We start from the raw sequence: 16167 nt of genomic DNA on the forward strand, positions 1-16167 counted from the left end.
ATGAAAATTATACACGAGAAAGGAAAACGTAGCGACGCATTTACGAAGATGAAAAGATTTATCGGAGAAGAAGACGATTTAGGAAATTAATACAAGAAAATTGGACATTTCACATGTTACTGCGGTAATGTATAATTTAAATAACAATTTGTCAAATAATTTCATTGAAACAATGCTCAAACACAATAAACGCCCTCTCTTTGTGACAATAAAATCACCTAAAGCACTCGAAATGCTCAAATATTCCTCCCATCCCAAACCATTCCCTACGATGTTAGTACCCAACGTTCTCTGCGTGCATTCACAAATAAGCGACAATTTTGCTCGCTTAGTGATCAGGGATATCGGCGTCACAACACGGAACAATTTCGATTTTATCAGACCTTCGTTAAAGGGTTAAAAGCAATGACCATCGAACGCGCGCTATAAATTTCTTTCGCGCAACAATAACACCAGGGTGTGCCGAATACGGGACGTGGGTGTGGCGTTCCATCGACACGGAAGTCATCGTCGGAAATGCAATTTATCATCGAAACTCTCGTACACGATACAATATCCTCTAGCAAGGGGTGCAGGCTCGCGTAAATACGTCTATTGTTACGGTGTTCTGGCTTTTAAATGTTTACGATCTGTCATAGAACGAGCCATCGACAGATGTTTCTTTCCGTTCCCTGTGCTACTCCTCGAATTAGCCGCGAATTCACAGTTACAGTGGCTATAAAAAGTATTGGGGCATATTCCTCTTTTCCAACGAAAGTGTTCTATTAATATCAGATTCGCTTCATTTTCGAAGTATAGTCAAAAAAACATATTTGAGCCAGACTATGTAATTTGCCTTATAATTCGTCAAATTTCTATACATGAGATTTTTAAACGATCCAAGTGATATACAGTGAAATATGTCGGCCATACTTTCCTACGGTTTCTTCAACTTGGCCTAATATCTTCAATTGTAATTATTTTATTAAAACATTCTCGATTATACTTATCGTGCGTATATTAATTCGTTTTTCTTATTGAATCATTGCTTCGTTTTTCATACCTTCCGTTACTGAAGTACACGATATTTTCTTATTCTTCCGTTATTACGTTAAACATTAATGGTGTCTTATAATGTACGACAAATTTGATTATTCTATACAAGTTGAAGCTCGAGTGTCTCGAACAACCCTATCTCGCTCTATCAAATTTTTGTAATTGTACGAAAGTATAATACTATTAAACTGTCCGAAATTTAATATACTTGGACCTAATTGGTATGTAAATGCTAATAATAAATTCAATGATGTGGCAATATTTTTGATAGCCACTGTATCTTTGATGCAGACGATTCTAGAAAAATTCCCGTGGCTATGTGAGAATTGAGGGTCGAACAATACAGATGCTCGTGAACTCGGCTTCTGGCATAATTTTCCCTTTGTACTTGGAACGTGTATTATTCTATACAGAGAAATATATATTTCTGTATGTACGTATACGTACGTATATGTGTACGCGTGTATAAGTATATGTATGATATAGAGATTGCTCGAAATACAAGGTGTTCTCGAAATATTGGCAGCATTTTCCGATGCTATTTCGGTAATCCCATTCACACGTGGCTATATTGTGTAAATACAGATTTGTAGACCTTTATCGAGCTACCTTTTCGAATGAGGGCTGCCTGACTTAATTTAGTTTAACGTAGCTTGGTTTAGCGCAAATCGCTTTGATAGAGAAGTAAGATATAAATATAGTAAAGTATCTGGCATGAGAATTAACAGAGCAACGTGGATGGATAAGGGAATTTCCGGTAGAGGCATAATATTTTATTCTCTTGTAACGATCATTTTAATTTGTAGATGAAATGTTTTACTAATAAGAAGTCGTTGTTATTTCTATTTTAGGAGTAACACAGGCACTTCTGCGTGTTAACATAGCAAACATTGAAAAGTGTTTTTAGAAAATAAAATATGTAATTTCTATCAAAAAAATAATCTTTTTTTATAAATTACTCCGTGATACCTATAAGAAGGATAGCTAATACAAAATAAACCTTAATCCACGACAATGTATTTCTCTACTCTGTTACTACTTGCTAATAGCCATTAACCAGCAAAATTTCAGCGAAATCGATATATATAGTTCCCTCGCGAGGGTTAAAACCTAAATTCCGGATTGAAATTATCATCCAAGAGAATTAGTCGGCAGCCCGAGTCTCGCTGTATCGTCTCTACCTATGCTAATCCATTTACCTTAATAAATTATGATTTCTGCGAGGTACACAGCTACCGTAGTATCTAGCCTCCAATTAAGGTAATTAATGTACGACGAACATGCAACGAGTCGTTGGAAAAGCTCGTGCTTAGGAAGAAATCTCTTCGCGTTACTTCATGTTTAATCCCGATGAAAATAGGACAGAACGACCGCGTGCCTTTTTCTAACAGTAGCAAGATATTGGAATCGGATAATTCTTCTTTAACAGACTCGAAGAAGAAAAAGCATCGGAGTCTTCATCTTTAACGACATTGTTCTGAAACTTGTCTCGTGTAATGTATTCTTTGAGTTTAAGTAATTCTTCTGTTACCTAAAAAGGTGATTCTTTCCCCTAGGAATGGTTCCTATTAATAAAGGATTTTAAAGGAAACCGGCTTGAAATAGCGAATCGTTTGGACCATTTTATTAGTTTTATGTTTTAGAAATTCTGCTAGTCGCCTACTCGATCCGTTGTACTTTTCAATTGCTTCTAGACAGAAGACATAGAGCGTACTTGGAAATGGAATTAGAAATATGAAAAAATGGCCGAAGAAACGAACAGGAGAGGAATTGTTGGAATATTGTAATCTAAAGTTACTTTGATTTTAATTAGATAACACTTATCGCGAATCAGATAATAAATACAAATAAGTACGATATATGAGAGTTAATCTTCTTGATAGATAAATCGTATATAGATATTCTAGATAAATCGTATTTAGAATCTTATTTAACTATTACGTAACTGATCCTTCTAATATAATCTAGCTGTATGAAATCTCTACCCTAATTAAATGTATCGATAACCACCGTGGGTCCAAATTAGTTAGAATCCTGATTAATTTTCAACAGTATAAATTCGATATTCTGTCAATATACTGTTAAGAATATAGACATTTACACTAAATACCAAAGTGCAATAGAACACAAGCAAATAATACATTAACATTTATCAAAACCGATACAAAGGAGATACCAAAGCTGGAAGGTATTATAGTACAATAGTTATTTCGTTATAATGTTGTAATAATATTTGGTATTGCTATTATCTGGATTAGGAGATACAAATTTGTTGTTTCGTAGAAACATAGAAATTCAAAGGCATCAAATACAAGACGGCGTTTCCTCGCATAATAATGCAACATACGAATTATTCGTTTACACTTAATATATCTCTGTTCAAGAATTTCGTAGAATAAACGCCAGATTGCAAGAACTAATTGATAATGCCAAAAGTCAAAACTACCAAACTAAACTTCGCCACGAAACCAATCTATCTTTATTGGAGTCAAACTAAAATTCGCGCAACGAGCGTGTCTCGATGTTACGAACCAAGAGATTAAAACAACTAACAGAAACGCCCCTTATCCAGAAAGTTATCGTAGTTGACACAGATTACTCTCTGACTTCGTTCAACTAACGCTTCCTAAACAGAAATCCATTACCGATGACGTTAAACTTTACTTTTACCGAATTTGAGCTTCCAGTTCCAATGTAGCTGAATGTTACAAACCAAGGAATTAAATCAACAGTGCAAGAACACCCCTTAACCGAATTAAACACAAATTACACTTGAACCTCATCGAACTGACGCCTCCTAAATACACTTTCCCATTGCCAATATGTTTTACTCAATTTAACAATCCGTTTTCTACTCGCACCCCATTGCTTGCTCGATACTGCATCCGCCTCTCGTTCCAACACCTTAATCAACCCCTCTCTTTCAACGCCTCGACAGGGCTCAGAGCACATGTAAACTCATGCGAGAAATCGACGTCGACGTGCAAGTACACACCTCTACGCTGAACGTAAATCTGGCGGTACGGTAATACGAATGAAGGGAATATCGACAGACGTGTATCAAACGCGATTCAACCAGGATCGACTGGAGAATTTGACGGCTGAAGGAACTCCAAGGTTCTTGACCTCTCTCGTTTCATCCATCTACCTTTAACGCATCATGCGTAACGTATATACGTTGCGTATCTATACAGGATGCTCTATAACGTGTGAGTAATATCTGAGGAATTGATTTCGATACTCCAAAAGAACGAGAAACGTACCTAGAAACGTATATTCTTTTAGATCTTATTTGAGAGATTTAATGATTTCGCGTTGTCCTAATGGCGTGGTCCTATCGCTTGCCTTGCATCATCTGGTTTAAATTCATTGAATTTTTATTTCCAAGGATACTTGAAATTCGCTGTATATGGACGTTCAATACAAGATTTCAATTTTAAAAAATCTCAGGAAATAGTGGTAGACTACGTTATAACCACATCAACGATAAGACGTTCCCGTGCATGCGTTGAAATACAGAATAATCATCTTGAGCAATTCCTTTGAAGATAATCAGATACAAAATAACAGAAAACACGAGGTAACGATGAAACTAATAGTAGAACATAGTAGAATAGTAGAGAGTCGATCGATAAATAATTCAGGATTGATTCGATATAGATCTGCGAGCTGAAAGAAACTAGATAAAAATATTAATTCCATGGTGATCTTCAACCAGGTGGATCTCAAATTGCTCATCCGACGATTCTCCGCGAGAATGAATGAACATGTAAATATTTTATTCTTATATATTCATGTACAATACCAGTCACGCTTTGTCAATCTATGGTCTACATATTACGGAACACCCCGTATATTTAGGTGTGACCACGCATACAAGTATAGGATTGGATAACATGTGCGTCACGTGTGCGTGCAGCGCGGAAAATTGAATTCGACGTGGATCACGCGGACCGGCTTCTCCATCTCGCAACCCCGTCGCGAGTTAACCCTATAACGTCACCCCGTTGCTGATACGCATCCTAGCGATTATGGTCGTTTCGTTTATGGACGGGCCTTCGACGTTACGTCCTCGTTGGGTTTCTTCGGCTCGTTTTATGTCCCTTTTTTATGTTTTCAGCGTTTTCTTCGCGTTTGCATTCGCTTTGTCTTAGGGTTTGTAAAAAACGAGGGTTTTGTTGGATGGGAAATGATTCACGATACTCTTGGGTCTCGTGAATGAGATTATGGGTTTGTGAGATTAATTCTGCTTCGTTCTGGTGAAATAGACTTTCAGTTTTATTTCTTATGTCGGGAAAGAAAGGTTTTATGGTATTTCTCGTGGAGTATGTTAAATAGGAAGATATTGTTAGAGCGCGTTCAGGCTCGTTAAGGACAGATTTAGTAAAATTGAAAACGGATAGTTTATTCTTTTATTTTCGAGTTTATTTACACTGAAAGTTAAATGAAACAGATACTATGGTTTAAAAAAAAAAAAATATTTTGCCCGATAAAAATAGGACGTACGTTTGTAGATCCGCTTAAATCGTTTTAATAAGGTAGAGAGAATCATCGTGAATTTGCTCTCTAATAAAACGATGAAATAAAATCTACTTTACTTTTCAACGGGAAGTTATGTCAGATTTTATTATCAGGACGATCTTACAACGAAATTAAATTCAATGATGTTTTACGATCGTCGAATGAAATCCTGTAAAATCTCTCAATGAAAATTGTGTGCGTGTGATGTGCGATCTACCACTTATACTAGTACAATAATGTAGCCATTAAATCTTAGTCCATTTTACTTGCTCCGATTTTAATGAATTTTCTCTCGTAAGATAGAAAACTGATTGAAATTTTCACGATTAAATTTTTTATAGCACGCACATAGTTAAATTAATATTTTAACTTAATATCTCGCAAAATTGGTATTTTAATAATAGATAACGGATAATAGACATATATAATAGTAGTTAGGTAGGTAATAAACAGAGGAAATCCAAGGATAAAATGAGAGCGTGTGTGTTAGTGGATGAATGTGTGTGTAGATGACTAAGTGAGAATGCAAGACAATAAAGAAAATAATTGTAAACCGAATTCCTTGTATAGCCAGAAGACTGTAAATAAACTATACTTACTACTGCTACTATTTTAATAATTTTGCTGCCATAAGAAAGAAGATTAAAATATTTAAGGAGAAGAATTAAAATATTTTATTACGAGCTTTTTCCATTATTCTGTCTCTATTTCCCCTAATAATGTTCGAAGAATGTCCGCAATTTCGCTCAGAAAGTGTCTCTGCATTCGTGAAACACTACTGAGCCATTTGAACCTCCGACACTCGCATGCCAGAACGGATTTCCTTGGTCACTTGGTGACATTACATACTCCATTTAAGCCGACTGGCTCTCGAACTTAGTCGACTTAATGAAATATTTCAGTCGACTCTGTTACCTCTATCAGTTCCCTGTGCGACTCATTTTACGCTATCAAGTAAGTATAATTGCTGTCAGTAAGCAACGAAATAACCGAAATGACAAAAGATTCTTCCTGGGTTTTATGTGTCAAAAGATCTTCCCACAACCTCGTGAAACAGTTGGTTCCGTTGGATCTCATACACTCGAATAATATCGACATTTAGGGAAATTATCTTCCAATAGATTTTAGAACTCCTTAGTAGAATATGATAGAATTTTTTAATTCCATAAAAGAACACTTTATAGAATTCTTACAATATATAATATATAACTATAAAACAAATGACAGAAAAATTCATTGTTTCCGAAAAGTTTAAATTTGTATCGCAATAACGCTTCATGTACTTGACTAATACTTGCATTTAAGAAAAATTAGTTTCTAATGAATTTTAAGAATTGTTAATCGTTTCTGTAGCAATTTAGAGATTTAGTAGAAGACTCTTTATAAGATTATATTTGTAATTAGATTTTATGTATTCCAGTAAAGGATATTTAGATCTAAGAAATTCTCTGATGCATTTTAAGAATCATTAATTATACTTTAATTATATATATATAATATAGAAATTGCAAATTCCAAATATAATTTTATAGAAATAAAAGAAACGAGAGATCACGATTTTAAATTTAGATTTGATTTTCTATTTCTTGGTTTCCCTAATTAATTAAACATGAAGTCTTCTATGAATTGCGCAAACGCGAATAACGATTCCATTTAATCAAAGACATTGAAATCTCTCATAAACGCTTTCAAACGTCTATTGTTTCTCTATTTCTTCTCAAAGCCGTGCAACAATTCTGAGATTTGAAGAATCCCTCATCCCCGCGTCATATCTTTCTCCAACAATAAATTTGATATTTATCAGGCACCTTTTCACCTGTCCCTACTTTTTTCTTTTTGCAGTCCACCTTACAGACCGGTAACTTCATAGCACACATGGTGTTCTCCGTATTCTTGTTCTTGCTCCTTGCTCGTTTATTTCGATTTCCGGCCGACTGTCAAGATCAGCCTCGCAATTGTCGGCTTATTCCATCCCAGGCGATTTCGATAGTCGAAACCCGAGTTATGTCGTTAAATTTCAATCAAGGTATCGCTGGTTGGCAGCGCGTACGACACCATGTAATTTCACGTGTCGTATATTTCGTACCGACGAACGGGAATGAAGAAAAATAAAAATAAAACAGACCGAGTGAGAGGAAAAGAGAAACAGCGAGGAGGGAAGGATCGGATAGAGGATATACGCAGGCTGGCTGTCGCGGTTTTATGGAGATTAATTGAAATATATTCAGATTGTAACGTATGTTCGTCCGAACGACCGCGTTATGCTGATTTATACCACGGATAAATTTTTGTTACGATGTTGCTTCAATAAAAGATGCACCGTCAGCATGGACCAATTCCCCGTTAACGCGCAAAGAAAACGCCGATTTACACCCAGACGTTCGTTTTTGCTCTGTTACGTCGAAATTGCGTTAACATCAACTTGACAAACCGAACAACGTACCAAATATCGAATGAGATAACGTAATAACAGACGTTGTTGTGATCGAAAGAGTCGAGTGGTGTAGAGTTTAAAGGGTAGAATAAAAGATTAATTTATGATTAGGTGTAATATTGTGTGTGGGATTGGATATTTTGTATGGAAAAAATTGGTGGATAATAGGTAATCCATTCTAGGGCGGAGGGAGTGTACAAGAGTCGGATTTACTGTTCGGATAATGCACGATCAGGTGATTTATGTTGCATCAGTGTTAATTTACGGTTACTGGTTCGGAGAATTAATTACCAACTGTGATTAATTTCTGTTATTTCGTATGGATTGGACGAATTTGCTTATAAACGTAAGGTAATATTACCTTTTAAAAAAATTAGTTTTTATTTCGTCGAACATATATATTTATATAGATACTACGTACTTTTATATATTTTTCTATTCTTTAATTCAATAGTTAAATAATGGTTAAACGATAAATGATTTCTTCTAAGAAATTTCAAAACTCACTACACGGAGAATCCTGGAAAGTTCTTCAGTACGTAATAAACAGAATTACGTAATTATCACAGAATTACCGAGATATAAAAGGTTAATAAGAAAAAAGTGAAAATAGATCATAATAGAAAAAAAATATAACAGATATACCATATAAGATACCTATTTCTGATTGAAATTTCCAAACTCACCAGACGGAGAATCGCCTTCGAGGAAAAGCCGGAGGTGGCGGTGGTTGTACTCGATGGCTCCTATCGACGGATTCGCTTCTGAGAGCTTGGACAGCCTTTGGCACGGCCCTGAACGGCTCCTGCGGAGCCTTGGTGATCATACCAGAGGCCAGATTGCCATTTCCGACGGTGTCGTTAAAATTACTCGCGCCTCCGCCAACGCTTCCTCCGCCATGGAAGCTGTTCCATCTTCTGACAGGACCTCTATTAGCAACATGGTGTCCGCTTCCGGGGCCGCCGGGACCACGTAGTTGGCTCGTGTGCTTGTGCATTCTCTCACTTTCTCTTTTTCCTTCTCTTTCTCAGCCCTCGGTGATCCTCCACGACTCGGACGCCTCCTCCTTCGCCTCCATCTTCTTCGTTTTCTTCTCTTTTTATTATTTTGTCACCCGTCCTCGACGATCTGGACTACATTCTTCAGAACTTCCCTTCGTTGCCAATGTCCCTCTCTTCTCTCCCCTCTTTTTTTGGTCGATCTTTCCTTTCTCTCGGCTTTTTATTTAAATTGGGAAGTCCTGTGACGTGTCTTTTTATTCAAATTGGAAAATCCACTGATATATGTTGCAATCAGAGAATTTTAGTGTTTTATCGAGATGGTTCCGTAGAGCGAGAGCTTTTTCCCAGTGACGATTTGGTAGCTAGAAGTTTGTCTGTCGAAAGGAATTCGAATTTTCCAGTTAGAATGTGTTTGTGTTGGATTCCGTAAATGTTCGTGAACCAGGCTTTCATCGATCAACGTTGGCCAGCTTTCAAGCAAGTTTCTCAGGATTAACGTTGCTGTCTGCAGGAGTTCCGAAGAATATTGCATCCTTAGGGGTTCTAAACTTCGCTTCGCGTGTATATTTGATTCGAGTAGAGCAAGGATGTTACAGAATGTTATATAAGTAGTAATAAGTAGCATCTTTTTGATATAGCTCAAATATAAGCACCGTTAGACATTAGACTTTGTAGATATTTTCTATCGTTTTCTAAATAACAATAAACATAGACCGTGTTTCAAAATATAAAGCATGAATCCGAGAATTTTGTCATATTTCACGTTCTAAAACGATGATTGTGAATTAAAGAATCTCAATTAAGAAATAAAGACATAAATGATACATGTGCGCTAGGAATTCTGTGAATTCCAAGATTCACACGAAGAAATAAGACTCCCAAGAATCCTTAGTGGTTTGTCCCGACCATAATTAGAACCAAAACTAAACAACGCTTCCTATGATTAAGAACCACGACGAAACATCACGATTTCTTTCTCAATTAAAGAGATAAAGGCACAAATCATTTACCTGCGCTAAAAATTACAAGATTCGCATGAAGAGTACGGATTCTCAAGACTTCTCGGTGGCCGATCTCGATTGTAATTAGACGTTTCCTACTAAGGACCTCCACGAAACTTCCAACTTCGCAACTTCTCTGGCAATTAAAACGATAAAGGCACAAAACGTTTACCCGCACTAAAAATTACAAGATTCACTCGTAGAATCTGGATTCTCAAGAATCGTTAGTGGCTTGTCTCGATCTTAATTAAAACCAAAACGCAACGAACTCCGCTTCCGTGTAGCCGTCGCGTAACGGAAGTCATTGTAAATAGAAGAACGGTGCACAGCTCTGCGGTCGTCGTCGTCGTTCAAGAACGTACTATGTACTGTTTACAAAGCCGTGTGTTCGTCGTCTAAAATCTCGCGGACGTGTCTAACACGATTTTATTACGTGACTAATCTATTTTCACCATGCACCGCGTGTATCGCTAACGCGAGAGAGTAACGGCGCGGCGTCGCGATGTCGTATCCACCGCCTTTCTCCTAACGCCTTATCAATTTCAACCGTTTGCACAGCGTTCTGATAACAAAAGCGGGGGGAGGCACCCGCCGATAAAATCCGAGACAGTCATAAAGGAATCGAGTGTCGCACGAATAGAGGCGTCGTATCACCACCAACGATAAGTCCTTTGATCCGTCTTACGATTTCGAGAACGTCGCCGATAAACGACTCGATGGTTCTGTGATAATGTCACGATTGAATCGGTCGTCGCCGGTCGCCAGGGATATTTACCCTGTTCGTCGATTTTTACTGAAGAACCGAAGGAATATGGCTGCTCGGCTATGAAACTTACCAACGATGGAACAGTATTATTGGAAAAACCGTTTTGATACTGGCTGCTACAAACTTTATGGAAACAGAGCGAATAGAACTCCACTTGTGGTCTCGTTCGGATCGTGTCGTTTTCGGCTTGGATGAGCTTGGAATTTTCGGACAATTTCGTGGATTTATTCTCCCGTGGTGGAAACATCAGAGTTTTCAAAGAATTCTTTTCTAAGTGGGATTGTAATTTTCAGGTTTCGGTCTGCGTGAAATTTTTATTGAAACGTGGATTCATTTTTTACTTCGACGGAACCATGGGGAATTTTGTGGAATTTTTTGAGAATTCCAATTGCGACTTTTAAGTTTTGATATAGGGAGAAAGAGTTTGTTAGAAAGTAGATTAATTACAGTTTGTGACAGAATTATTAGAATTCTTCAAACATTTGTCATATACCACAAATGAAGAATCGTTACGTTCTAATTAATACGTAAATAAATATTCCGTAATGGAGAACACGTTTCATTTAACGTAATAGCAGCTACATATTTATACCTTTTATATTAACTGTTAATAAAACAGTGAACATGAAAAAGTTTTATCAGAGCAATTACATTTAATGTTTGAACACAAGGGAAAATGATTTTCATTTAATTCCCAACATTAAGATTATTCATTTTATTAGCTCGTAAGTAATTCCTAAGCAATTACGTTGAAGCATCACTGTGAATTAATTATTTTCCTTCCTTATGCTTTCCTGCGTAACTTTTATCTCGATTATATTCAGTAGAATACACATTTCAAAGTTACCAACTTCGTACGATTATGGATAAATATTGTTACTTCGAATCTAATAACCTTAATAATCTTTCAGAGTTCAGGCCAGTGGATAAAACATTCTCAATGAAAAGAAAACAAAATGACTGTTCCTGTTACATAATAGAAGATTCGTACAAAAAAGTATAGGCCGAATAGAAGATTGAAGCTTTAAGAAATCAGAAACTCTGAGATTTCTCACAACCTGTCCTTCCCCTAATACCCTTTGAATCGAATCCTTTACGTTCCTTTATGGTTTCCGTTCGTACTGCTAACATTGTGGAACTATTCATCGCGCAACAATTTGTCAAAATCGTATGCCCAAAACGGTCTGATCTTTCGTAGACACTTGCCGTTTGCGAGAAATTACAAGCAGATATATTAAAATTGTTTGAAATTTAAAAATAAAAATTAATAATATCTCTAACATTATCTCAAAAATTCAAATGATATTGCAAATTAAGATATAATAATATTCTAGAAATATAATAACAGTAAATATATAAAGGATGTATGAAATATGATCTATAAAATAACGAAACAAAATATGTAGCTTGTTTTTCGAAAAGGTGCCGTGATTTTATAATGAAGCAAGTTCAAATAAAACTCGGAAAACTTTAAAGGAAACGTTGTATCATGAACATGGCGTCTTTCTATGCTGCAGTCTGTAACAACTAGACATCCACCGTTACCTTTTTATGGGAAACCAGCTTATACCGTACTCGTTGAGTAAAAAAATACTAATTCGTACGAAGAACCGCTAAGATTCTCTTACCAGCTTGTATTGAAACATCGTCACAGCTATTACTCTTGCAACGCAAATTCTGTCAGAGAAAACAAGATTTTATCCCATACTTTCGACTTATACTTTATAACAGACCATTGCCTCCTTTCCCATTCTACCACAAATTATCTTACAGTTAATGTACCGCAATACGCACTATCGCTATTTTCCATAATTGTATTTTATTTTTTCAGCATCGATTACAGGAATCGTTAGATGATTTTCCACGTTTAATCTTAATCGAAACTTCTGTGCATCACGTTCATACATTTAAGTGATTTATCTTCACAGTATACAACAGTATCTTCGCTCGAAATTAAAACGACCACATATAAAGTAATAAACAAATGAAAATAAAACGACCACATATAGAATAATAAAACAAATCTAATTCCCCCATATTTATCGATGTAATGGTTCAGAAAAGAAAGCATTCATATTATTTCTCCCCTTAGCTCTTCGATTATCGATCAAATGAATCAAATTATAAATCATACCAGTTCCGACGTTTATCTGTATAACTTTAAAAAAAACAAACTTTTAATTAAAAAAGATGATAAATTAAAAAGCACATATACGTAAAATAATAAAAAGAATCAAATTCATACACAATCTGTCGAACCATTAACCGGTTAATTCTCTAAAAACTAGTAAATTATAGCGAATATCTGCGTCGTGATATCATCATTGATTGGAAAATTCACGGATCGCTCGAAATAGAAAATTCCATGGAAGCTGCGAACAAGAGAAACTCGGGGGAGGCATTTTTACTTCATCCCCAGTCATTTCGTCGACGTTCGCCCTTGCTGACGTTCCAGTACAAAGGAATTCGCCTTTTCTTTCATGCGTTTCCCCCGCGTCTACGACAAGAGGAAGACGAGCTGCTTCTCGAGCGCGTGCTCAAGAGGTTTTGCAAGCTCGCTGAATTTCTATACACCGGCTCGAGAATCTCTACCTACTCCTACCCTCTTTCTTAAACCTATTCCTCCTCGGGGACCTCTTATGCACTTCACTGTACGCCGTTACTAAGACTTTCCCACGGCCGTGTCCCCCAGGTAATCTCTGTGTCTTTCGGATTTCAAACTGGCCGCAGGCAACCGAAGCGCGTGGATACGCGTCTCTGTCCACCGACACATCTCGCGAACAAGCTTTCGCTATTTTTTCTCTGATATTTTAATGTTTCCGGGTGTTTTCAAACAGCTGCGTGCGCTTGGACGCTCGCGGAGAATAATTTAGCGACTAAGGATGTTTGTAAGTTTGATTAGCTGCAAGGTATAATTTATAGAGTTTATTTTAGAATTTTAGAATCTTCATATTTTAGATATTTCGAATCGTAGAATTTTAGAATTTTCAGATATTTCGAAGTCTACGTAAAACGGAATCTCGCTAATAACGTTAAGAAACTGGAAGTCATCGAAACGTCATTAATTTTCATGAAATGTTTTTAACAACATCGGGGAATTAGAAATTCTTGTACACTATGAGAACAGTATGGAAAGTAATTGCAACAATTTGAATTATATTTCAATATAATTTAGTTAGTATATTGTAGTATAGCGTAGTTAGTATATTTACTAAGCTTATCTCTCTCGTATTCCATTACAAGTATTCAAGTATTTAATCCAGTAAGTTTTAGATCCCATTTAAAGGCTAAACAAGCCAAGACAATGAAATAAGATGAGATGTAAATTCAGCCAAGTGCCAAACGGCAGTAAGTTTCAAGTATCAGCATCTCTCGAGACAAAAGCAGCCAAGACCATGTACAGCAGTTCATTTTAAGGTCAGAAACGTATAACGTCCTTGGAACAGAACTGAGAAACTTATTGTGTACAGTGTACACAGTCTTCAATAGGATTCTCGATATTTCTTCCAAGTCTATTGTCTCGATACTTAAGATATTTACAGAAGGTGTTAACAAATCTGTTCAAACCACTAGTTTGAATTTGTATTACTCCTCAAGAAGAATAGAATGTCACAGGTTATAAGACTGATAATCTAAAATTAATTGTAATGGAGCTGTAACAATTTTTATGTTAGATCAATAATTGTAAAAAATACTTGTACCAATACTTATATTTTATTCTTCAAGTATCTAAATAGAACAAAAAACCACAACAAAGACTAAAAAGCGATACAAGTGCAGAATGCACACAATTGCACACAATGCAACCCCAATCAAAACTTATCTCATATAAAAAGAATCAAATGAAACTTATATCTATAATTCTCAACTTTCACGCTATTTATCGCTATTTAAGTATTCCCGTGGTAATACTTTCTCAAATCAGGTATCCATAAATCTGACGATTTTTCAAAATCCTTCCCATCGTTCTTATTTCTCCCAAGTTTCTCATTATTTCAACTATCGATTAAACTTCCAACCCATTTACTTTCTTCTCTCCTCTTTAACAGACGACCAAGTAACTGAAGTCTACCTAAAATTCCTTCTCCAACTTCCAAAAAGTTCCACGATCATAGTTTTGGAGAAACAGAGCCGCGGTTAAATTTCGCCAAAACTGGTGCACGGAATTTGAGTCGACCAAAGTAATCGTAAAAAAGTTTTGCAACCCCATGAACGGCCAGTTCTTTTAGACGAGTCTCGTTACTAGTCGTTTAAACATTCTAACGCCAGGCTCGAGTGTTTGCGAACGCGTCTGCGCAAACGTGGCTTGCAAAAGTTTCACAAACCGTGGGACTGACGAGTGGCCATAGTCGTAGAGGTTGTTTCAATGAGAACCAACCTTTAGAAAATTCTCAACTTTTTCAACCCCTATCTGGAGACCGGGTTTCGCCGAGGCACTGCATGAATCGCAGGTGCAAGAATTCCTCTTGGAATTTTCAGGTAAATCGACGGACTCTGCATCCGTTTCATCTAGAATTCGTAGAATCCCGTCCCTGGTCGATGAATCTTTTAAGAAAGTTTTTTAGGGAATTGCGATACAGGCTGAGTTTCTTGAATAATTCGCGGATCGTATGGTTTTTGCTCTTGTTCTGGAATTGTGAGATGAATGCGGTGCTTTGGAAGGTTCCTAAACTAAACTTTAATTTCATACGTATTTTATAACATTTTGTGTCATAAAATTTAGTTAGCATATATCGTGAGAGACATCAAATTTTCTTGCTTTCGTTTTTTTTTTCTTTAATTTGATCTTATTGACTATTGCTCATCAAAATTATTTTTTTATTACTCTTTGTTCTTTTGTTGTAAATTTTGTAATGTTCTAATTTGTCAAGTTATGTTTCATAAGAGAGTAAGATGCAACATTATTAATGGTTAATATGGAATGAAGTTTATCTTGATAAAAATTTATTTTTCCATATAACACGTATCTTATTTACGAAATTTTTATTTTTCTCGATATATCGCAAGTTTTAGCCTAGAATTTCATAGCTTTGGTAGCAATAGAGCAGCGTGTGCAGCGTATGCACGGAGGAATGTGCATTACTTATAAACCGTATTTGAGATATTTGTACAATGTGGAATCAAATATCGGAGAAATGTGGTGTATTGCTTTTCGAATATTGATTGAATTGTTTATACATGTAAACCTGTCCTAGTTTCATTTTTAAATTCTATTTTTGATTCCCTCTCAAACGATATCCTATAAAATTTTACGTTTTATTCGTTTCTTTAAATTACTAGAAAAGTTCTGTTAGCAAAAGTTTCCAAGTCGAAGGAGAAATTATGTATGTATGTACCTATATTAACTTGAAACTTCGTCGTTAACTGCTTCCACCTACGCAGATAAACTTTTACAATGAAATTAATACC

At 36.1% G+C, this 16167-nt stretch overlaps 1 protein-coding gene across 9 annotated transcripts in view; it reads right to left on the reverse strand.

Moving 5' to 3' along the window:
* The window catches only part of LOC100648358 (rap guanine nucleotide exchange factor 2), a 250571-nt gene that overhangs the window by 69076 nt on the left and 165328 nt on the right, over positions 1-16167 (reverse strand). For 5 of the 9 annotated variants that reach the window (XM_048404836.1, XM_012308300.3, XM_012308306.2 and 2 more), the window contains exon 2: positions 8677-9365. The exons of the other annotated variants lie outside the window; for them this stretch is intronic. In XM_048404836.1, coding sequence (XP_048260793.1) covers positions 8677-8987 — 311 coding nt within the window. In that variant the 5' untranslated portion in view covers positions 8988-9365. The remainder of the gene's footprint in view (positions 1-8676; positions 9366-16167) is intronic. 9 annotated transcript variants of the gene reach the window in all.

Source organism: Bombus terrestris, chromosome 4 (genome assembly GCF_910591885.1).
Source record: "Bombus terrestris chromosome 4, iyBomTerr1.2, whole genome shotgun sequence".
NCBI classification, from domain to species: Eukaryota; Metazoa; Arthropoda; class Insecta; order Hymenoptera; family Apidae; genus Bombus; species Bombus terrestris.